The 22763-nt window shown below is 52.0% G+C and overlaps 1 protein-coding gene across 1 annotated transcript in view; it reads left to right on the top strand.

Annotated features, from left to right (window-relative positions):
- Positions 1 to 17458, top strand: part of LOC142302487 (ephrin-A3-like) — a 40759-nt gene extending 23301 nt beyond the window's left edge. The window contains exons 2-5 of the mRNA XM_075343560.1: positions 11769 to 12055; positions 12762 to 12827; positions 12926 to 13003; positions 17337 to 17458. Coding sequence (XP_075199675.1) covers positions 11769 to 12055; positions 12762 to 12827; positions 12926 to 13003; positions 17337 to 17458 — 553 coding nt within the window. The remainder of the gene's footprint in view (positions 1 to 11768; positions 12056 to 12761; positions 12828 to 12925; positions 13004 to 17336) is intronic.
- Positions 17459 to 22763: the final 5305 nt, after the last annotated feature.

Here is a 22763-nt window from a genome sequence, read left to right on the forward strand (position 1 = left end):
TTTACCTGCTTTCTTCAGCTCTGCTGCCTCCAGCTCCTGACCACCGCTCATTCATTGATTATTCACCGCACTCAGGACCTGGAAGCCGGAGCATCGCGATGACAGCACCGGGCACAGCACCGTTGAGGACATCACCGCAGGGACAGGTGAGTATTCTGCAAGCACAGTGACCTCCAGGAGGTCATCAGAGTTTCCAATGAACTTTGATGACCATCCTGCGACACCCACGCTACAGCTTCATGGGTTCATCAGAGTTCATTGGGAACTGTGACGAGTCCCCGAGATGCTCCGGCTTCCAGGTTCTCAACATACACACACACACCTGTATACTCACCCAGCGATGCGGTCCCCAGCGCTGTCCCTGCTTCCAGCTGCTCACTGCAGTGAATATTCAGTGAGTATAATTACCAGCGATAAGGAGCGGGAGGCAGCAGAGCCAGAGACAGCAGCGCTGGAGAGAGGTAAATATAGAAAATCTTTTTATTAAAAAGACCCGTGTTTTCTCTGGTATTTGTCACACTGATGTCACACAGATCACATTAGTGTGCGATCTGTGTGACACCCGTGCTGCCAGAGAAAAAAAGGACATGTGTGCGTGCAGGGCCACGAGGGGTCACACAGTCCGTAACTTACTGTTTGTATATGAAGGGATAGTATATATGCTATATACAGTATTGGGTAAAACTGAGTTAATTATATTAGTCCGGCCCTCTAAAGCCATCCCAATTTCTCATGCGGCCCCATGGGAAAATTAATTGCCCACCCCTGATCCAAGCTATCAAAGGTTCATTTGGCCTTTGTGAAAAATGATCATGAAGCTGACTGCAATCCTGTACCATATTCCTGTTCTGTTTACCTGTAGCTGTTTTTACAACTTGTCTATGGTATATAGGATGAACTTTTATTGGGTTAAGATGAGGATCACTTTCCTTCTCCCCACTGACATGTTCATCCTTCTGGTCTGGATCGGTGACGTTTTCAGAATCAGATGAGTTCTGTACATCACCATTCCACTCATCTGAGTTCCCCTCTGTCCCTGCTCTGGCTATGGCCAAAGCTACTTCCTTTCTATTCTCCTTCCCTCTCTTCTTTCTGTATTTATACTGCTCTATACATACAGCAGACTTGTCTGCATCATGCTGATATCCATCACACTTGTCCACTGACAACTTATTCTGACACTGTGCTGTGACCAATGCAGTCTGGACCTCACACAACTGTCTCTCTAATTCCTGAACTTTTGTTACCATACGTATCTTTTCCTGATGCTGTTTTCTATATGCAGACAACAGGATCCATCCACGCCTACCAACAGCGCCCAATTCTTTACCTTTCTCCACTTTCACTTTCTGCAAGCATTCAACCACATCTACAGGTTCAGCATTTTTCAAACATTTGTCCCATGGTTCACTCAAACCAACACTATGCGACCACTTGGTTGCCAAAATATCATAGGGACTCTGTTCCCAACCTGGAATCTCAATGCATTCACTCACAACCACTTTTTTCTTAAAAAGAGGCATATTTTACGCAATATCACACTAACAAAAATACTCAAAGCCTTCTGCGTATACCCTGCTCGCAGCGCCAAATGTTTTGTTAATATTATATGAACACTAAGGTTCAGATACGGCTTTAAAGAAGGCAAATAAGTAATTTTATTATAAAGGTTAATGTGAAATACAAACTTAAAGGAAAAGTATGATATTGCGTACACTTTTGTATATTGAACATACAAAGGTTAAGTACAGTTAAATATACTTACATCACCAAGGAGCTTTGGACATCATCTGTCTGGAAGTCAGAGAAGCAGGACATAGACAAAGAACTCCTGGACATCACTGCCCGGACGTCTCACGGAGGCAGGAAACACGAGCTTATGTCTGTGCTATATTTCAGCTGATCTTATAGAGGCTTGAACAATATTACAAGCCTTAAAGTTAATGTGTTGTAGTCTTATTGATCCATGCCCTTTGATGGCCAGTCATTGGGCATAGATGAATCAGAGGTACACCACACATCAGGCAATGGGGTAATAAACCCACAGACATTCAAATCTCCCAAGAATACACATCAGGTATTTGAGATAGGTAAATGGATATATTGTCTGTCTGTGTATATAGCAAACACATTAAACATCAGATTGTTGAACTAAATAGATCAGAGTTTCTATTTCAATGGATAGCAAACACACAAAACCATCAGATATTTGATGTAAGTAAATCATAAGGTTTCTGTTACAATGGTATATTGTCTGTCTGTATATTCAAGACAAACACACAGAAATCCTTAAGTATATACAAGATTTTGTAACCATGTACACTTTGTCTGTCTGATTAATCATTATGTTATAGTTTAACATAATGTATAGACTCAAAAAATAGCCATTTTTATATTTGCAATACACGACCCTATGCAGGTTGCCCTCTGCTCCGCCCCTATGCAGGTTGCCCTCTGCTCCGCCCCTATGCAGGTTGCCCTCTGCTCCGCCCCTATGCAGGTTGCCCTCTGCTCCGCCCCTATGCAGGTTGCCCTCTGCTCCGCCCCTATGCAGGTTGCCCTCTGCTCCGCCCCTATGCAGGTTGCCCTCTCCTCCGCCCCTATGCAGGTTGCCCTCTCCTCCGCCCCTATGCAGGTTGCCCTCTGCTCCGCCCCTATGCAGGTTGCCCTCTGCTCCGCCCCTATGCAGGTTGCCCTCTGCTCCGCCCCTATGCAGGTTGCCCTCTGCTCCGCCCCTATGCAGGTTGCCCTCTGCTCCGCCCCTATGCAGGTTGCTCTCTGCTCCGCCCCTATGCAGGTTGCCCTCTGCTCCGCCCCTATGCAGGTTGCCCTCTGCTCCGCCCCTATGCAGGTTGCCCTCTGCTCCGCCCCTATGCAGGTTGCCCTCTGCTCCGCCCCTATGCAGGTTGCCCTCTGCTCCGCCCCTATGCAGGTTGCCCTCTGCTCCGCCCCTATGCAGGTTGCCCTCTGCTCCGCCCCTATGCAGGTTGCCCTCTGCTCCGCCCCTATGCAGGTTGCCCTCTCCTCCGCCCCTATGCAGGTTGCCCTCTGCTCCGCCCCTATGCAGGTTGCCCTCTGCTCCGCCCCTATGCAGGTTGCCCTCTGCTCCGCCCCTATGCAGGTTGCCCTCTGCTCCGCCCCTATACAGGTTGTCCTCTCCTCGGGCCCCGCACGCTTCCCCCTCCTCTCCTTTCTGCTTCTCCCGCACGGATCCTCCACTGCCCTGCACAGCTCCCCTTCTCCACTGTATAAATCCCCCTCTCTCCTTTGCCCCTGTATAGATTCCTCTTCGTCGCTGCCCCATATAGCTCCCCCTCCTTCGTCTCCTCCACCCTCATAAAGATCCCTCGTCCTCTCCAGCGGCCCGTAGAGATCCCCCTCCTATCCTCCTCTTCCTCGTACATATCCCTGTACTCTCCTCCTCCTCCTCTTTGTATATATCCCCATCTCCTCCTCCATCTCAATCCCCCCCGCCGTGTGGGGGCTGATGATAGGGGTGGTGGGGGTGTATTAGGGCAAGATCGCTGCGTGGGGATGTATTGGGGCATGAGTGTTGTGTGGGGGCTGATGGGGGGGTGGGGGTGTATTAGGGCAGGAGCGCTGTGTGGGGGCTGATGAAGGGGGGGTGTATTAGGGCAAGATCGCTGCGTGGGGGTGTATTGGGGCATGAGTGCTGTGTGGGGGCTGATGGGGGGGTGGTGGTGTATTAGGGCAGGAGCGCTGTGTGGGGGCTGATGATGGGGGTGGGGGTGTATTAGGGCAGGAGCGCTGTGTGGGGCTGATGGGGGGTGGGGGTGTATTAGGGCAGGAGCGCTGTGTGGGGGCTGATGATGGGGGTGGGGGTGTATTAGGGCAGGAGCGCTGTGTGGGGGCTGATGATGGGGGTGGGGGTGTATTAGGGCAGGAGCGCTGTGTGGGGGCTTATGATGGGGGTGGGGGTGTATTAGGGCAGGAGCGCTGTGTGGGGGCTGATGATGGGGGTGGTGGTATATGTCGCGCTCCCCGTGTCCCAGCACCACTCCTTACCCACTGAGCCGGTCCCTGCATCGCACCACCGCTCCGTACCCACTGATCCAGTATCGCCATCGCACCACCGCTCCTTGCTCACTGATCCAGTCCACGTGTCCACTGGTCATGGCTGCCGCTCCCGCTCTTGCTCCCCTGAGTCCTGTTCCTGGTCTCAGGAGTCTGACTCTGAGTCTTAGCCTCATGGTTCGGTATAGGACCAGGCCGCGCCCACTCTCTTGGTCTTATGGGCCCAGCACACCTGAAGCAGGAAATGACATAGGGCTCTGCTGGGTATATAAGACTTGCCTTTCCATGTGGGCGGGGCCTGATCAACGTGTCTTGTAGCATAGTCTTATGAGCTAGGTGCTCAGGTCCTCTGGTGCCGTGTCCTGCTGACTTCGTGTCTTTGCTCCCTGGTACCTGTGCCTGTTTACTTTACTGTCCTAAAGAACTCTGTGACTCTGGTGACCTGCTTATACTTGTCACTGCCACGCCGGTGCTCCGGCTGCCGTGCACCCTGCCCTCCGGTGGGGTGCAAGGTCCAGTGGATCCACCCCCTGGGCCTACAAGCCTTCCCGGCCCTGACAGTTTGATCAGGCCATGGATCCCGCTGGAGCACAAACATCAGAGCTGGCTGAGCTGCGCCAGGAGCTGGCACAACAGCGTGAAACCCTGAACCGGATGCTGAAATTCCTGGCGTCCGTGGACCATCGGTTATATACGCTGCAGACCGCCGCCTCGTCTGAGTCCACACAGCAACCAGTCTCCAGGTCCGAACCAGTTTCCTCCACGGCCTCGCAACTGCGCCTCGCTGCTCCGCCTCGCTATGCAGGGGATCCCAAGTCCTGCCGCGGTTTCCTGAACCAGTGCTCCCTGCACTTCCAGTTGCTCTCGCACTTGTTTGCCTCAGACCAGGCCAAGGTGGCGTTCCTGATGTCACACCTGGAAGGCGAAGCCCTGGCCTGGATTAACCCCCTGTGGGAAAATGAGGACCCGATGATCACCGACATCCAGGAGTTCCTGCGAGCCTTCAGGGGCACCTTCGACGAACCCGGACGAACTACCGCAGTGACCTCTACGCTCCTCCAGCTACGCCAAGGGACCCAAACAGTCGGCCAATACGCCATCCAGTTCCGCACGCTCGCTTCGGAGCTGGGCTGGAACAATGAGGCCTTAACAGCGGCCTTTTGGGAGGGTCTCTCGGGTCGTATTAAAGACGAACTAGCCGGCCGTGATGTTCCACGCACCCTGGACGCTTTGATTTCCCTGGCCACCCGGATTGACCTCCGCTTTCAGGAGCGTACCAAAGAAAGAGTCCGGGAGAAGCGACCACCTTGCCATGCCTTGCCCCCGCAGAGACCTACCGCTCCCTCGTCCCTGCCTTTCCGTGACTTATCGCCAGAACCCATGCAAGTGGACCGTCTGACCCAAGCCAAGCAACGCCGTGCAGAACGGCTCGCCCGGGGCCTGTGCTTCTATTGCGGAGACGGTTCACATATGCTCCGTTCTTGCCCGGAGAAACCAAGTAGACCCCAGGTCCAAGGGATGGTGGGAACCGCCATCCTTGCCACCGAAATCCCTTTGGTTCCAATTAAACAGACTGTCCGGGTGACGACAGAGGGGACCCGGTTTTCAGCTGAGGCCCACATCGATTCCGGGGCAACAGGCAACTTTATTCACCAGGCCACGGTAGACAAATACCAGGTCCCTGTCACCCCGCTGAAGAAGCCTCTCTGGTTCGCCTCAGTGGACGGAAAACCGCTCTACAAACCTGTCCGGTTTACCACCGAACCCGTGAACCTCCAGGTTGGCGCTTCGCATACCGAGACTATAGCCTTCTATGTCATCCCAAGAATGGCTCCTGAGCTCCTGCTGGGTCTGCCCTGGCTTCAACTCCATGACCCTGCCATTAGTTGGCGCTCTGGCGCTATTTCCCGCTGGGGACCCTTGTGTCATGACCACTGCCTGCAGCCTGTTCCTCAGTCCCTGTCACCTGAACCGTTGGAATCACCGACCCCTGAAGAGGTGACGACGCAGTCTAGTGCCGTACCACAACTCCTGTCACTTGTGCCTGTGGTGCCACCGGAACCAGAGGAGACGACGCACTCCAGCGTCGTTCCACCGTCCCTGACAATTGAGACTTTGATGCCACCGGCTACCGAGGATGAGACACTGTCCTGTACCCAGTCCGAGACGCCCGATCCGGCCGTCCGAGACTCCAGTCCTGTTTCTGACGGTCCTCCCCTTTCCATTGCCTCCCTTGCCGCTGACATGGGTTCCCCGATACGGGACATAGTGGCCATGAAAACAGTCCGGGGTAAGCAGTCCTTCCTGGTCGATTGGGTGGATTGCGGTCCTGAGGCCCGGTCCTGGTTGTCCCGGAAGTACATTGCTGCCCCTCTTCGGCGCGCCTACATGTCCCGGCCGCGGGGAGGGGGGCTTCAGGGGGGGGTACTGTCACGCTCCCCGTGTCCCAGCACCACTCCTTACCCACTGAGCCGGTCCCTGCATCGCACCACCGCTCCGTACCCACTGATCCAGTATCGCCATCGCACCACCGCTCCTTGCTCACTGATCCAGTCCACGTGTCCACTGGTCATGGCTGCCGCTCCCGCTCTTGCTCCCCTGAGTCCTGTTCCTGGTCTCAGGAGTCTGACTCTGAGTCTTAGCCTCATGGTTCTGTATAGGACCAGGCCGCGCCCACTCTCCTGGTCTTATGGGCTCAGCACACCTGAAGCAGGAAATGACATAGGGCTGTGCTGGGTATATAAAACTTTCCTTTCCATGTGGGCGGGGCCTGATCAACGTGTCTTGTAGCATAGTCTTATGAGCTAGGTGCTCAGGTCCTCTGGTGCCGTGTCCTGCTGACTTCGTGTCTTTGCTCCCTGGTACCTGTGCCTGTTTACTTTACTGTCCTAAAGAACTCTGTGACTCTGGTGACCTGCTTATACTTGTCCCTGCCACGCCGGTGCTCCGGCTGCCGTGTACCCTGCCCTCCGGTGGGGTGCAAGGTCCAGTGGATCCACCCCCTGGGCCTACAAGCCTTCCCGGCCCTGACAGTATATTAGGGCAGGAGCGCCGTGTGAGGGCTGATGATGGGGGGTGGTGGTGTATTAGGGCAGGAGCGCCGTGTGGGGGCTGATGATGGGGGTGGGGGTGTATTAGGGCAGGAGCGCTGTGTGGGGCTGATGATGGGGTGGTGGTGGTATATTAGGTCAGGAGCGCCCTGTGGGGGCTGATGGGGGATGGTGGTGTATTAGGGCAGGAGCGCCCTGTGGGGGCTGATGATGGGGGTGTATTAGGGCAGGAGCGCTGTGTGGGGGCTGATGATGGGGGTGGTGTATTAGGGCAGGAGACACGTCTCTCACCCATCGGTCTTAACCTTGATACACCTGAAGGGGACGCCTTAGTAAATGATCTTATCTCGTCCATCAACCAGGTGTTGGATCTCTCTCCCCCGCCTCCTCCTGTAGAGGAGGCGGCGTCTCAGCAGGAGAAACACTGACACGCGTTACCCCTTCCCATCTGAAGTCGTTAAGGGTTGGGCTCACTGTCCCAAAGTGGATCCTCCAGTCTCCAGATTGGCGGCTAGATCCGTGGTGTCGGTTGCAGATGGCTCATCCCTAAAGGATACCACTGACAGACAGATAGAGCTCCTGGTGAAGTCCATCTATGAGGCCATGGGCGCGTCTTTTGCCCCGGCCTTTGCAGCCGTGTGGGCACTCCAAGCTATCTCGGCTTGTCTGACTGAGATTAATGCTGTCACACGTAATTCTGCTCCGCAAGTTGCGTCTTTGACCTCTCAGGCGTCAGCTTTTTCGTCCTACGCCATGAACGCCGTCCTGGACTCTGCTAGCCGTACGGCTGTAGCATCCGCTAACTCTGTGGCAGTCCGCAGGGCCATGTGGCTGCGCGAATGGAAGGCAGACTCGGCTTCCAAGAGGTTCTTAACCGGTTTGCCGTTTTCTGGCGACCGTTTGTTTGGCGAACGATTGGATGAGATTATTAAGGAATCCAAAGGAAAGGATTCCTCCTTACCCCAGGCCAAACCTAAGAGACCTCAACAGAGAAAAATTCAATCGAAATTTCGGTCCTTTTGTCCCTCCGCCAAGTCCCAATCCTCTTCGTCCAACAGGCCGGAGAAAGGCCAGAGGAACTCCTATGCGTGGCGATCCAAGTCTCGCCCACAAAAGGCCGCAGGACGCACTGCCTCCAAGACGGCTTCCTCATGACTCTCGGCCTCCCCCAGCCGCATCCTTGGTCGGTGGCAGGCTCTCCCGCTTTGGCGACGCCTGGTGGCCACATGTTCAAGACCGATGGGTGAGAGACATTCTGTCTCATGGTTACAGGATAGAGTTCAGCTCTCGTCCTGCTGATCGTTTCTTCAGAACCTCTCCGCCCCCCCGCTCAGGCCGACGCACTTTTTCAGGCAGTGGCCACTCTAAAGATGGAAGGAGTCGTGATCCCCGTTCCCCTTCAGGAACGTGGTCGCGGATTTTACTCCAACTTGTTCGTGGTGCCAAAAAAGGACGGGTCATTCCGTCCCGTTCTGGACCTCAAGCTACTCAACAGACATGTGAGAACCAGACGGTTCCGCATGGAATCTCTCCGCTCGGTCATCGCCTCGATGTCACAAGGAGACTTCCTAGCATCGATTGACATCAAGGATGCTTATCTCCATGTACCGATTGCACCCGAGCATCAACGTTTCCTGCGTTTCGCCATCGGGGACGAACACCTCCAGTTCGTGGCATTGCCTTTCGGCTTGGCGACAGCCCCACGGGTTTTCACAAAAGTCATGGCATCCGTTGTGGCGGTCCTGCATTCTCAGGGCCACTCGGTGATTCCCTACCTGGACGATCTCCTAGTCAGGGCCCCGTCTCGGGTGGCGTGTCAACAAAGTCTATCTGTCGCTCTGGCGACTCTCCAGCGGTTCGGGTGGATCATCAACTTCCCGAAATCCACGTTGACACCGACCCAATCACTGACGTACCTTGGGATGGAGTTTCATACCCAGCAAGCGTTAGTCAAGCATCCGAGCGACAAACAGCTTTCTTTGCAGGCAGGGGTGCAATCCCTTCTTCGGAGTCAGTCACACCCCTTAAGGCGCCTCATGCACTTCCTGGGGAAGATGGTGGCAGCTATAGAGGCAGTCCCGTTCGCGCAATTCCATCTTCGGCCACTCCAATGGGACATTCTCCGCAAATGGGACAAGAGTACGGCTTCCCTCGACAGGAACGTCTCTCTTTCCCTTGCAACCAAGACGTCACTTCAGTGGTGGCTCCTTCCCAATTCTCTGTCGCAGGGAAAATCCTTCCTACCCCCAACCTGGGCTGTGGTCACCACGGACGCGAGCCTGTCAGGTTGGGGAGCGGTTTTTCTCCACCACAGGGCTCAGGGAACCTGGACTCCGATAGAGTCATCCCTTCAGATCAATATTCTGGAGATAAGGGCAGTGTATCTAGCCCTATTGGCTTTTCATCGGTGGCTGGAGGGCAGGCAGATCCGTATCCAGTCGGACAACGCCACTGCCGTCGCATACATCAACCACCAAGGCGGCACTCGCAGTCGTCAAGCCTTCCAGGAAGTCCGACGGATTCTGCAGTGGGTGGAAGCCACAGCCTCCACCATCTCCGCAGTTCACATCCCGGGCGTAGAAAACTGGGAAGCAGATTTTCTCAGTCGTCAGGGCATGGACGCGGGGGAATGGTCTCTACACCCAGACGTGTTTCGGGAGATCTGTCGCCGCTGGGGCACGGCACAACAACAAAGTCCCGGCATTCATGGCACGGTCTCAGGATCACAGAGCTCTGGCGGCAGACGCGTTAGTTCAGGATTGGTCGCAGTTTCGACTGCCTTATGTGTTTCCTCCTCTGGCGATGCTGCCCAGAGTACTACGCAAGATCAGGTCCGACTGCCGTCGCGCCATTCTCGTCGCTCCAGACTGGCCGAGGCGGTCGTGGTACCCGGATCTGTGGCATCTCACGGTGGGTCAACCGTGGGCGCTTCCAGACCGCCCAGACTTGCTGTCACAAGGCCCGTTTTTCCATCTGAATTCTGTGGCCCTCAACCTGACTGTGAGGCCATTGAGTCCTGGCTCCTAGCGTCTTCAGGGTTATCTCAGGATGTCATTGCCACCATGAGACAGGCCAGGAAGCCTACGTCCGCCAAGATCTTTTATAGGTCTTGGCAAATCTTCCTATCCTGGTGCGCTACTAATGATCTTCCTCCATGGCCGTTTGCCTTACCCACTTTTCTTTCATTCCTTCAATCCGGAATGGACAAGGGTTTGTCACTCGGCTCTCTCAAGGGCCAAGTATCGGCGCTCTCCGTGTTTTTTCAAAAGCGTCTAGCCAGGCTTCCGCTTGGTTCGCACGTTCCTGCAGGGAGTTTGCCACATAGTCCCACCTTACAAGCGTCCGCTGGAACCCTGGGATCTTAACAGGGTGCTAACGGCTCTTCAGAAACCACCTTTCGAGCCGCTGCGGGATGTCTCTCTATCACGTCTTTCGCAGAAGGTGGCCTTCCTAGTGGCAGTCACATCACTTCGGAGAGTGTCTGAGCTAGCAGCGCTGTCATGCAAAGCCCCCTTCCTGGTGTTTCACCAGGATAAGGTGGTCCTGCGTCCGGTCCCGGAATTTCTCCCTAAGGTGGTATCTCCTTTTCATCTCAATCAGGATATCTCCTTACCTTCATTTTGCCCTAATCCAATTCACCAGTGTGAAAAGGATTTGCACTCTTTGGATCTAGTGAGAGCACTCCGGCTCTACGTGTCTCGCACGGCGCCCCTGCGTCGTTCAGATGCGCTCTTTGTCCTTGTCGCTGGCCAGCGTAAGGGTTCGCAGGCTTCCAAGTCAACCTTGGCTCGGTGGATCAAGGAACCGATTCTCGAAGCCTACTGTTCTGCTGGGCTTCCGCTTCCTTCAGGGCTGAAAGCCCATTCTACCAGAGCTGTGGGTGCGTCCTGGGCTTTGCGGCACCGGGCTACGGCTCAGCAGGTGTGTCAGGCAGCTACGTGGTCTAGTCTGCACACTTTCACGAAACACTATCAAGTGCATACCTATGCTTCGGCAGACGCCAGTCTAGGTAGGCGAGTCCTTCAGGCGGCGGTTGCCCACCTGTAAGAGGGGGCCGTTTTTTTCGGCTCTTTTTTATTGAGGTATTCTTTTACCCACCCAGGGACTGCTCTTGGACATCCCAATTGTCTGGGTCTCCCAATGGAGCGACAAAGAAGAAGGGAATTTTGTTTACTTACCGTAAATTCCTTTTCTTCTAGCTCCTATTGGGAGACCCAGCACCCGCCCCTGTACCCTTCGGGCTGGTTGTTCTTTTGTGTACACATGTTGTTCATGTTGAATTGTTCTTTTGGTTCATGGTTTTCAGTTCTCCGAACATCCTTCGGATTGCATTTACCCTAGACCAATTTATAAGTTTTCTCCTTCCTGCTTTTGCACCAAAACTGAGGAGCCCGTGATCCACGGGAGGGTGTATAGGCAGAGGGGAGGGGTTACACTTTTTTAAAAGTGTAATACTTTGTGTGGCTTCCGGAGGCAGAAGCTATACACCGGACGGACACACGTGACCAGAGGCGGCCTGTCAGAAGCTTTTCAGCAGACTCTATCTGGCTTCTGGTGTAAAGATGGTGTGGTGTTTGGGGATCAGGATATCCCGGGGGTCGGCTCCTGCGGGGAGGATGAAGGGGTCCCTGCTCTGCGGGGTGGCTCGGCTGATGGGACTAATGTCTTTTTTTTTCCTTCCAGTTTGCGGCGCAATGACTACACGGTTCAGGTGAATGTTAACGACTACCTTGACATTTACTGCCCACATTATAACGATACGATGGCGGATCACCGGATGGAGCAGTATATCCTGTACATGGTGAATTATGAGGGCTACCACTCCTGCAACACCAGCCATGGCTTCAAGCGCTGGGAATGTAACCGGCCGCACTCCCCACACAGCCCCATCAAGTTCTCGGAGAAGTTTCAGCGGTACAGCGCCTTTTCTCTGGGGTACGAGTTCCACGCGGGACACTACTACTACATCTGTGAGTACCGGAGGGTAGAGCCGCATTGGGGCCATCAAGTACATTCAGCAAGCGCGCTGGAGATCTCAGTGTCCCAGGAACAGAACCAAGGCGTTACATTTTAGCCCAGTGGTGAGCCGCCTGCAGCCTCCGACAGGGGAGCGTCTTACCTTGCGTTTGTTAGATGGAGGACGTGTCATCTGACTCTGGGTTTGTGCACCATGTATTGCATGCCTGCACTGTCCTGTAATACGGATGCCTGTACACAGCGGTGTAATAAGACTGGTGCATATCTCACCCTAGTGGTCAAAATATAGAATTGCACATGTGATCAGTGCAGTGGATGTTGCTCACTGACACAGGAGGAGCCGCTGCCTCTGAGTCTGCGAGTGATCACTGCCATCCATCTACCCCAGAGCGAAGGCTCACACCGGATTGTGGGATCTGTCCGGCTGATGTATGGGCTCCTCGCACCCCAAATTCTGCCGGATGTAAGGGGGATGGCCTCACTCCCAAGTCACATGTGAGGGGGCACTAATCACAGCAGGCAGGTGGAGGCTCCCGATGCAGTCATCTGTCGTCCGGTGGATGGACATCCCCGGTCCCCTTACAGGATCCCTCCTGCTGATACTCAGTTGAACCCTTCAGTTGTTCCTCCTGGTATTTTAGTCTTAATTTTTACATTGCACCCATTCTTATTGTTTTTTGTTTTTTTTTCTTTTTCCAGCAACACCAACCCACAACCACCGGCACTCGTGCCTGAAGATGAAAGTGTCCGTGTGCTGCGCAACCAGTAAGTGTTTAAAACCTGGGACCTGGGGGGATGGTGATTGCTTACTGTTGTCAGGACTACGTCAGGCGCGTGGTAATGGTGTCGTCCTTCCCCCATAGCGGCTCATTCTGGAGAGAAGCACGCTCCCACCCTGCCCCAATTCACGATAGGACCAGAGGTGAAGATTGAAGACCTAGGTGATTCTGCTCACCAGGGCTGTGGAGTTGGAGTCGTGGAGTCGGAGCTAATTTTGATGGAGTCGGAGCCGGAGTCGGAGCTAATTTTGATGGAGCCGAAGTCGCAGCTCATTTTGATGGAGTCGGAGTCGGTATAAAATGAACCGGCTCCGACTCCTAGAATATATAATAAATTGGGCACAGTAGTGCAATGCAGAATGTGTTGAATATTTTTTCATAGGAATTTGGGAAAGTTATGAAATGTCCTATAAATGGCTGTTCTGTTCCTGATCTAAGGCTACATTCACACACAGCGTTTTTGCTGCGTTTTTTGAGGATACATTTGTCAGCTGCAAAAGCAGATCAGCTTTTTAAAAAACTGCATCACCTGAAAGGTTTTTGAGCTCATAAAAAAGCATTAGAAAAAGGCCACACAAGCTGACTGCTCATTCTTTGTGAGGATCCTCACAAAACGCTGTGTCTGAATGTCCTATCTTGTCACCCATTGCCTTTGCTGGGATGCCCAGAGTTACTGCATTTCACTGAATTATTTTGCCATCAATATTCGATGTTTGTAAAGAAGAAATAAATTGTTAGCAAGACACTGGCAGTAACAGATAGTAAAGCAGCCACAGCAGCCAGCTTCTCCAGGCCTTAGTGGAAAAAGTTCTGCAAGATTACCAACTCAAAAAAGAACAGGTTCTTGCTATTGTAAAGGACAATGCTTCAAATTTGATAAGTACAATTAAACTGATGAATGAGAGTAATGAACAACAGCTAGAAGAAAATTTAGGATTTAGTATGTGTGAGATGGAGCCACAGCGCTGCTCATGTAACGGAGGCACAAACAGATATTACAACAGAAGAACAGCAAAATGATACTTTAGGATTAGATGATCTTGTTGAAGCTGCTTCAAAACACTTTCCTATTCATCACATGCGCTGTGTTGTGCACACGCTGCAGCTGGCAATGAAAGAGTCTGCAAGACCGGGACGCCGGTTTCACACATCCGGCTTTTCACCGGTTTGGCGGATGCGGCGCACTCCAGTACAGTGTATACAGTACAGTGGCAGCGCGACAAACGCCGGTCACATGCTGTCATGTGACCCGGAAGTTGTGGTGTTGCCACTGTACTGTATCGTACTATACTGGCGTGCGCCGCATCCGCCAAACTGGTGAAAAGCCGGATGTGTGAAACTGGGCGGACATGCTGGATATCTAATTGGAAAAGTGAGGAAGTTGGTTATTGCCGCCAGAACCCCTAAAATTGATTCCATCTTGAAGAAATGTGCTGGGAAAGGGGCAATTGTTGATCAAGCCACTCGGTGAGGCAGCACTTATTTAATGACTGAGCGATTGCTTGAACTAAAATCATTTCTTATAGATATGGTAAACCCTCAAGTAACCTTAAATGAAGGTCATTGGACACAGGTGGCTAAATTGAAGGAATTGCTTAATCACCCATTTACCGTGACTAAAAATTACAAGCTGAGGATTTAACTCCTGGCATTTTCATACGGGAGTGGAAGAACTTGCTATTTTGCCTGTCCCAAAGAGGAGGTTTAATCGCAGATGGCATTTCTGCTTCAATGAAACGGAGAGATACACAGCTATTGGAAAATAAAATTCTTCTGACAGCTGTTTATGTGGACCCAAGTCTTCGTATACTGCTTGATGATCAACAGCTTACTAAAGGAAAAGAAGCTTTGAATGAGGTAGCAGTTAGGATGAGCGGCTACAGGACTGCCAGGCGCAAGAGGACTTGGGTCCTGACAGTGCTACTGCTGCCATATCTTCATCCTCATCAGATGAGGAGTTTAACTTTGAGAAGTATTTGGATGACATGAAGCAGCAAAGTGTTGCCGCAAGGAAAAAGATTTCCCTCCGTCTCCTATAGCAGCAGATTGGCCAGATTTCAGTAAAATGTTTCACTTGCTCTCAAAGAAATAGAAAAATTCAACCGTTCATCAAAACTGACTGTGCATGAGGCAATTCCTTTATACCCGGAAATTGTTAGAGATGTTGCTCATGTGGTTATTGCTTTGCCTCCAACCCAAGTTACTGTAGAGGATGTTCTCTAGCCTTAATATTAGGTCAGATCAGGTCATCTGTGAAGGAGGATCTGATGGAGGCAATTCTATTTCTTACAACAAATTCATAGACTACACAAATGTTATTTACTATGTTTTTGTTGAAAACTGTTTTTTGCCACCTACATAGTGTTATATAGATATATATATATATATATATATAGATAATGCACTATGTAAGTGGCAAACAACATTTTTCATCAAAAACATACTAAATATTTAGCATAATGCTCATATTTAAGTGAAAAATATATTGTAGTATAATGTGAACATCAGACATTTAATCATTTTTATGATACAATAATCAAGATATTTAGATAGAACATAAAATATATTTATTGTAATACAACTTTAGAACACAAACTAATAAATTGTAAATATGTAATATATATAATATATAATTATACAGTGTGTGTGTATATATATTACACAAGATATATATGTAGTCTACTGTATATTACATATTGTATTACATATTTACAATTTATTAGTTTTTTGTGTTCTAAAGTTGTATCCGATAAATATATTTTATGTTCTATTAAAATATCTTGATTATTGTATCATAAAAATTAAATGTCTGATGATCACATACACATGTTGATGTCCTACAATAAATTTTTCACCTAACTATAAGCAATATATGTAGGAGTCGGAGTGGTGGAGTCTGAGTCGGTGCAAGGGAAATTGAAGAGTCTGAGTCGAAGGTTTAGCTTACCGACTCCACAGCCCTGCTGCTCACTCGTGGTGCGCTGTCTCCCCCTGCAGGATGGTCGACTCATAGCAGTTTCTCACACTTCCTCACATGCTGGTGTCCGGATCATATTCTACAGGAGGTGCCCATAGATGCAGATCGGTAGTTGATGACCCGCAGAGTGGTCTCGTGCCTCATCCATGACAGGCCATCACACCCATCAAATATGGTAGTCTGCAGGCACCTGCTACTTGTGCCCGGTGTCGTCCCGAAAGATTCGGAAATTGCAGCCAAGTGTTTGACTGGATTAGTGATTGAGCTCTGACTACCCGGGACTAAGACACCAGCTTCATTGGTGCTGTTGGAATGTAGATTGGATTGTTCCTGGCCGGCCAGATAATCACACGAGTTGCTTCCCTTCATCGTGTTTAGCTGTTATTGCCGCCCGCACGACGGTGTCACAGGGCGACTCTGAGCTTAATGTTTTTGGGCTCCCGAAGACACTGCTGCTCCTGTCATAAATATAAACCTCCTTGGGTGTTGTGTAAGTAAACCCTTGTCTAATGTGCATCTTGTAGGCGGCCGCCATGTATATTGTGACCTACATACTGGACGGTCACCTCCATCTGCTGTCTCCTCTTGGCTTAAATGTACTTTTGTGTTCAAGGGACATGTTGTTCAGTCTCGCTAGTCCCCTCTGGTGTTTAAGTCCTCTGCAGACATCACATGGACGATCCCACTCGTCTACCTTCACTCTCCACCTTCCTACATCAATCACCTTTTTCACGCTCTACATCCCCTGACTGACCTCGGCCCCTGCCCTCCACCCATATCTCGGACTGCAACCGGGGCCCTTGCCCTTTGCCCGCATCTTGGACTGGGACTCTGGCCCTTGCCCTTTGCCCGCATCTTGGACTGACACTCTGGTCCGTACCCTCTGCCCGCCTCTTGAACTGGGACTCTGGTCCGTGCCCTCTGCCCGCCTCTTGGACTGGGACTCTGGTCCGTGCCCTCTGCTCGCCTCTTGGACTGGGACTCTGGTCCGTGCCCTCTGCCCGCCTCTTGGACTGGGACTCTGGTCCATGCCCTCTGCCCGCCTCTTGGACTGGGACTCTGGTCCGTGCCCTCTGCCCGCCTCTTGGACTGGGAACCTGGTCTGTGCCCTCTGCCCGCCCATTGGACTGGGACTCTGGTCCGTGCCCTCTGCCCCCGCTCATTGGATTGGGACTCTGGTCCGTGCCCTCTGCCCGCCTCTTGGACTGGGACTCTGGTCCGTGCCCTCTGCCAGCCCATTGGACTGGGACTCTGGTCCGTGCCCTCTGCCCCCGCTCATTGGACTGGGACTCTGGTCCGTGCCCTCTGCCCGCCTCTTGGACTGGGAGTCTGGTCCGTGCCCTCTGCCCACCTCTTGGACTGGGACTCTGGTCCGTGCCCTCTGCCCGCCTCTTGGACTGGGACTCTGGTCCGTGCCCTCTGCCCGCCTCTTGGACTGCCACTTGAGCTCATTTCTGCTTTACTGTTGGACACCAGATCTTGCTTTCCTCCATTCACCTTTTCCCTCCTGTATTTCAGGTAACTTTAATCCAGAGATCCCCAAGTTGGAGAAGAGCATTAGTGGGACGAGCCCGAAGCGAGAACACTTACATTTGACGGTGGCCGTCTCTCTGCTCCTAATGACTCTCTTGGCGTTTTAGTTTTCTTGTTTCAGGCTGAACACCTCGGAGAAATGAATGCAATCTCCACATTCAGAACTCTGTAAGGACTGTGCAGGTTGGGGAGCGGCTGATGGGAGGAGGAGCAGCGTCCTTAGGCTATGTGCGCACACTGCGTCTTTTTGACGCTGCGTTTTTGTGCGTTTTTGGCCGCTAAAAACGCACAAAAACGCACCTGCGTCGAAAAAACGCATGCGTTTTTGCCGCGATTTGGTGCGTTGTTGGCTGCGTTTTGCTGCGTTTTTGATCTCTGCGTTTTGCTGCGTTTTTTTATCAGTGAACAAAAAAAAAAGGTCTGATGTCATTTCCTTCTTCAATGTGTTCTTCATTCTCCACTAGTGTATGCAGAAGAGCAGACAGCTGCAGAACTACAAGGCTCAGCATGCTCCATCCAGGACTGAATGCTTGAGGGAGAGTCAGGGGGAGCAGACCTACAAGGCTCAGCATCCTCCATCCAATAGTGTATGCAGAAGAGCAGACAGCAGCTGTCGAACTACAAGGCTCAGCATCCTCCTTCCAGGACTGTATGCAGGATTTCTTTGCCCCCCCAAACAAAAAAAATGACGTGGGCTTCGCCATATTTTTGTATGCTAGCCGGGTACAGCAGGCAGGTACGGGCTGCCCCCAACCCCCAGCTGCCTATTTGTACCCGGCTGGGAACCAAAAATATAGGGAAGCCCTTTTTTTTAAATTATTTCATGAATTTCATGAAATAATTTTTAAAAAAAATGACGTGAGCTTCGCCCAATTTTTGAGTCCAGCCGGGTACAACTAGGCAGCTGGGGATTGGAATCCACAGTGCAGGGTGCCCATGCTTTCTGGGCACCCCCGCTGTGAATTGCAGTCCCGCAGCCACCCCAGAAAATGGCGCTTTCATAGAAGCGCCATCTTCTGGCGCTGTATCCAACTCTTCCAGCTGCCCTGAAGCCGGGTGGCTAGCTAGGTAATAATATACAGCTAGCCCTAACTCCATTATCAGCTAGCCCTAAGCCCGAAATTCATGGTGTCACGCCAATATTAGACATGGCCACCATGAATTTCTAGTAAAGATAAAAAAAAACCACAACACAGAAAAATATTTTTATTAGAAATAAAACACAACACAATTAGTGACTCCATCTTTATTGAAATAAAGAACCCCCCTCCGCAGTAATCCTGGGTCAGGGTCCCGCGCCGTCCAATCCGGATCCAATATCATCTGATCGGTTTGCTGGAAGGCAAAGCGATCAGATGATGTGTCAGGATCAAGTGCCTGAATCACATCACACATCAGCTGATTGTATAAAAGCCGATTATACAATCAGCTGATGCATCGGTGCAAAAAAAAAAAATAATAATAATACTCACTTATGTCCTGATTACCGGCAGCTCCTGGAGCGATGGGGCGGGAGTCTGATCCCGTCCGATCGCTGCAGCAGCTGCCGGTAATCAGGGATGAACTCTCCTGACGCATCCGCTGATACCGGCCGGGCGCCCGCGTCACCGCGATACTTACGATCAGCTGATGCGTCAGGTGACTGCATCAGGTGATCCATCGCCAGGTCCTGCATCCATCGGAGGTTTCCCGGCCGTCTGCACACAGCCGGAGCGGGGCTGGCGATACCGTGAGAGGAGCTGGGAGCGGGCATGGCACCGGGAGTCTGCAGACAGGTGAGTATAACTTTTTTTTTTTTTCTACTTTTAACTTTTGTTTTCGCAGCCGCTTCCACCTCCTGCCCGAACATGGCGCCGCACGGCAGCTTACATGCACAGGACGGGACGTGGAAGTGGCGGTGACGGTACCGGGAGGATTCACGCTTCTGTATTTACTGACAGAAGGAATCCTCTTCCTGTACATGTCACTTTACTACCCACCTCCTGCGTTTATAGCTGCGTTTTTGGTCTTAGAAACGCACCAAAACGCAGCTATTTGCGTTTCTCATTGCGTCTTTCAACATCCCATTGAACTCAATGGATGAAAAGCACAGTGAAAAACGCGGGAATAATTGACATGCTGCATTTTTGTGGCACCACAAAAACGCAGCTGAAAAAAAACATGTGTGCGGACAGCAAAAATGAAAACTCATAGACTTTGCTGGGGAAGCCAAGTCATGCAGTTTTCTGAGCAAAAACGCACCCGAAAAACGCGCAAAAACGCCGCGAAAAACGCACTGTGCGCACATAATCTCATTTATTTATTTTTTTTTTTGTACAAAAATCTTTTTTTTTTTTTATTAAGGGTACTTTCACACTTGCGTTGCCTTCCTCCAGAGGCTGATGTTCACACCAGGGGGTGGGCCAGGCAGTTGGCTCCACCCACCGAGGAGTTCACAGCTCTGGGGGCGGGAAAACCAGTCAGTCCAGTGAGGGACGTGAAGGAGTAAACAAGCAGATGAGTTTAGGAGGTGAAAGTGAAAGAAAGTGAAGTGGAAGTGGTAAAGGAGGAGTAGGAGAAGTGGAAGAAAGGTGAAAGGTGACAGAAAGAAAGCCTGAAGTGAGTCCAGCTGTGTGCAGGACAGGGTCAGCAAGGTCAGCAACGGCGGTGACTGTCTGGAGGGGTGACCGTTTGGAAGTTCCTGGAAGGACCGCGGACGGGTAGTGGCCCGGCGGTCTGGAGCAGCGTACCAAAGGACAGTCAGCACCAGGGCAGGGGCCTCTCGGACCCCGGCAAGGCTAGGAGTCGCCATAATTTGCCAAATCCGTCAGTGAAGGGGACGCAGATCCCCCAACAACCAAGTCCCGATTGAAGGCAACAGCCCAACCATTACAGTAGAAACACCGCCACCGCCAAGGCACCAGTTTCTCTGGGCCAGCGCCTGCGGGCAAAGAGTAGAGCTCCTCCGGTCCAGCTTGTAGTCGGGGAGCGGGTTACCGGTAGGAACCCATCGCTACCAACACAGAAACAAAGGTGCAAGGAAAAGGGACATCACCGTCACCTACTGGGAGAGCAAGTGCAGCCGTCCGTGGGAACCGTCTTTCCAGCCGTGTGGTTTACCGTAAAACTGTGTCAACGTCTCAGGCTGAGTGAGTACCACAGTGCCGCAAGGCACAGCGCTGCCCCCGCGTCCCTGCGCCCACCAGGCCCTGCATCTCCCATCTCATCACCGGGCCCCGGGATCACCAACCCCTACCCACGGAGGGGCAACACAACACCTGGCTGCTCCGCATCACCATCCCCGGGATCCCCATATTTAGCAGCGGTGGTGAAATCACCACAACCGTGGGTGGCGTCACGGACAATAAACAATTCCCACACCCAACAAACCCCCCTTTCACTCACGGGCGAGGAGTGCCGCTCGAGAACCCCCGGGATCCGGCCCACAGCTCGAGCCACCACTGAGCAGCAGCCGCCGGACCTGAGCAGAAGGGGTGAGCGTAGTGTGCTGACACCCTCCTCCCCGCCCGCGACAGAAACACGGTATATTCACCTCCCCTAGATCTCCTCCTTTAATAATGGCATGCTTGGGAACTGACTTCAGTGTGTTCGTGGCGCAGCACATGACGTCACTTGCACCTGCGTCAGCTGTTGGCACATTCACTTCCCCACACGCCTGGGATTATGGGTGTGCAGAGCAGTGAAATCGTTCTCTTCAATAGCAGCAGACGATCGCCCCGCAGCTGCAGGAAGCCGGCGACTTGGTGATCACATATGCGGCTAGTAAATAAAATGAATATTCACTGTTCTACACGCCCATAATACCGCCCACCTCAGCTTCAGTGAAAAGATGTGGGCGGGATTAAGGGCGTGGAGAGCAGTGAATATTCATCTTCTTAAGCAGTCGGCATACATGTTCGCCTCAACACCGCCGCAGTTTACAGCGTAGGGACCCGATGGGCCCGGAGATACACATCCAGCTGAAGCAGGCGTTGAGGTTGGCGGGACCTCTGCACCCCTAGGCTCAAATCACAGTCCCTGCAACCATGATCATTCCACCCGTCTGCTGGTTACACCTACAGTAAACTCAAATCATGGTCTCTCTGCTGGTGACAAACTACTGCTGCACTAGACTCGGATCATTGTGCCCTCTACTGGTGATACCTACTGCTACAGCATGGTGCCCTCTGCTGGTGACAACTACAACAGTAGACTGAGATCATGGTGCCCTCTGCTGATGACATTAGCTACTGCTGCAGTAGACAAATCATGGTGCCTTCTGCTGGTGATATAAGCTATTGCTGCAGTAGACAAATCATGGTGCCCTCTGCTGGTGACATCAGCTATTGCTATTCCTGCAGTAGACAAATCATGGTGCCCTCTGCTGGTGACACTTCGTGCTACAGCAGACTGAGATCACGGTGCCCTCTACTTGTGACATCAGCTACTGCTGCAGACTGAAATCATGGTGCCCTCTGCTGGTGACACTTCATGCTACAGCAGACAGATCACGGTGCCCTCTGCTGATGACATCAGCTACTGCTGCAGTAGACAAATTCATGGTGCCTTCTGCTGGTGACATCAGCTACTGCTACAGTAGACCGATCATTGTGCCATCTGCCGGTGACAACTACTGCTACAGTAGATAGATCATTGTGCCCTCTGCTGGTGATATCAGCTACAGTAGACAGATAACTGTGCCCTCTGCTGGTGATATTAGCTACTACCGTTTCCCCGAAAATAAGACACACTGTCCTATATTTTTTTTTTGCCCTCAAAAAGCACTATGTCTTATTTTCAGGGGGGTGTCTTATTCTCGAGGAGACATGGTTGGGGGTAAGTTTATCCCCCACAAAAAGCAGACCCCTCCCATCCCAGGATCGTCATACTTACCAGCCCAGGGCGTCTGTATGGCTCCCAGATCCTTCTGTGATCTCCCATCAGATATGCTGCACGCCTCCCCTGCGTCTGGCTGACATCAGAACGAACACACACACACACCTCCCTGCAGCTGTGCTCCCCTGCGTCTGGGTGACATCAGATCTCGCTCACACACACACACACACACACACACACTTTTCTCCCTGTGATCTCTCTGCAGCTGTGCTCCCCTGCGTCTGGCTGACATCAGATCTCACACACACACACACACACACACACACACACAGACACACACAGACACACACACACTTTTCCCTGTGATCTCTCTGCAGCTGTGCTCCCCTGCGTCTGGCTGACATCAGATCACACACACACACACACACACACACTTCTTCCTGTGATCTCCCTGCAGCTGTGCTCCCCTGCGTCTGGCTGACATCAGATCACACGCACACACTTCTCCCTGTGATCTCTCTGCAGCTGTGCTCCCCTGCGTCTGGCTGACATCAGATCTCTCTCACACACACACACACTTCTCCCTGTGATCTCTCT

The sequence above is a fragment of the Anomaloglossus baeobatrachus genome, chromosome 4 (genome assembly GCF_048569485.1).
Source record: "Anomaloglossus baeobatrachus isolate aAnoBae1 chromosome 4, aAnoBae1.hap1, whole genome shotgun sequence".
NCBI classification, from domain to species: domain Eukaryota; kingdom Metazoa; phylum Chordata; class Amphibia; order Anura; family Aromobatidae; genus Anomaloglossus; species Anomaloglossus baeobatrachus.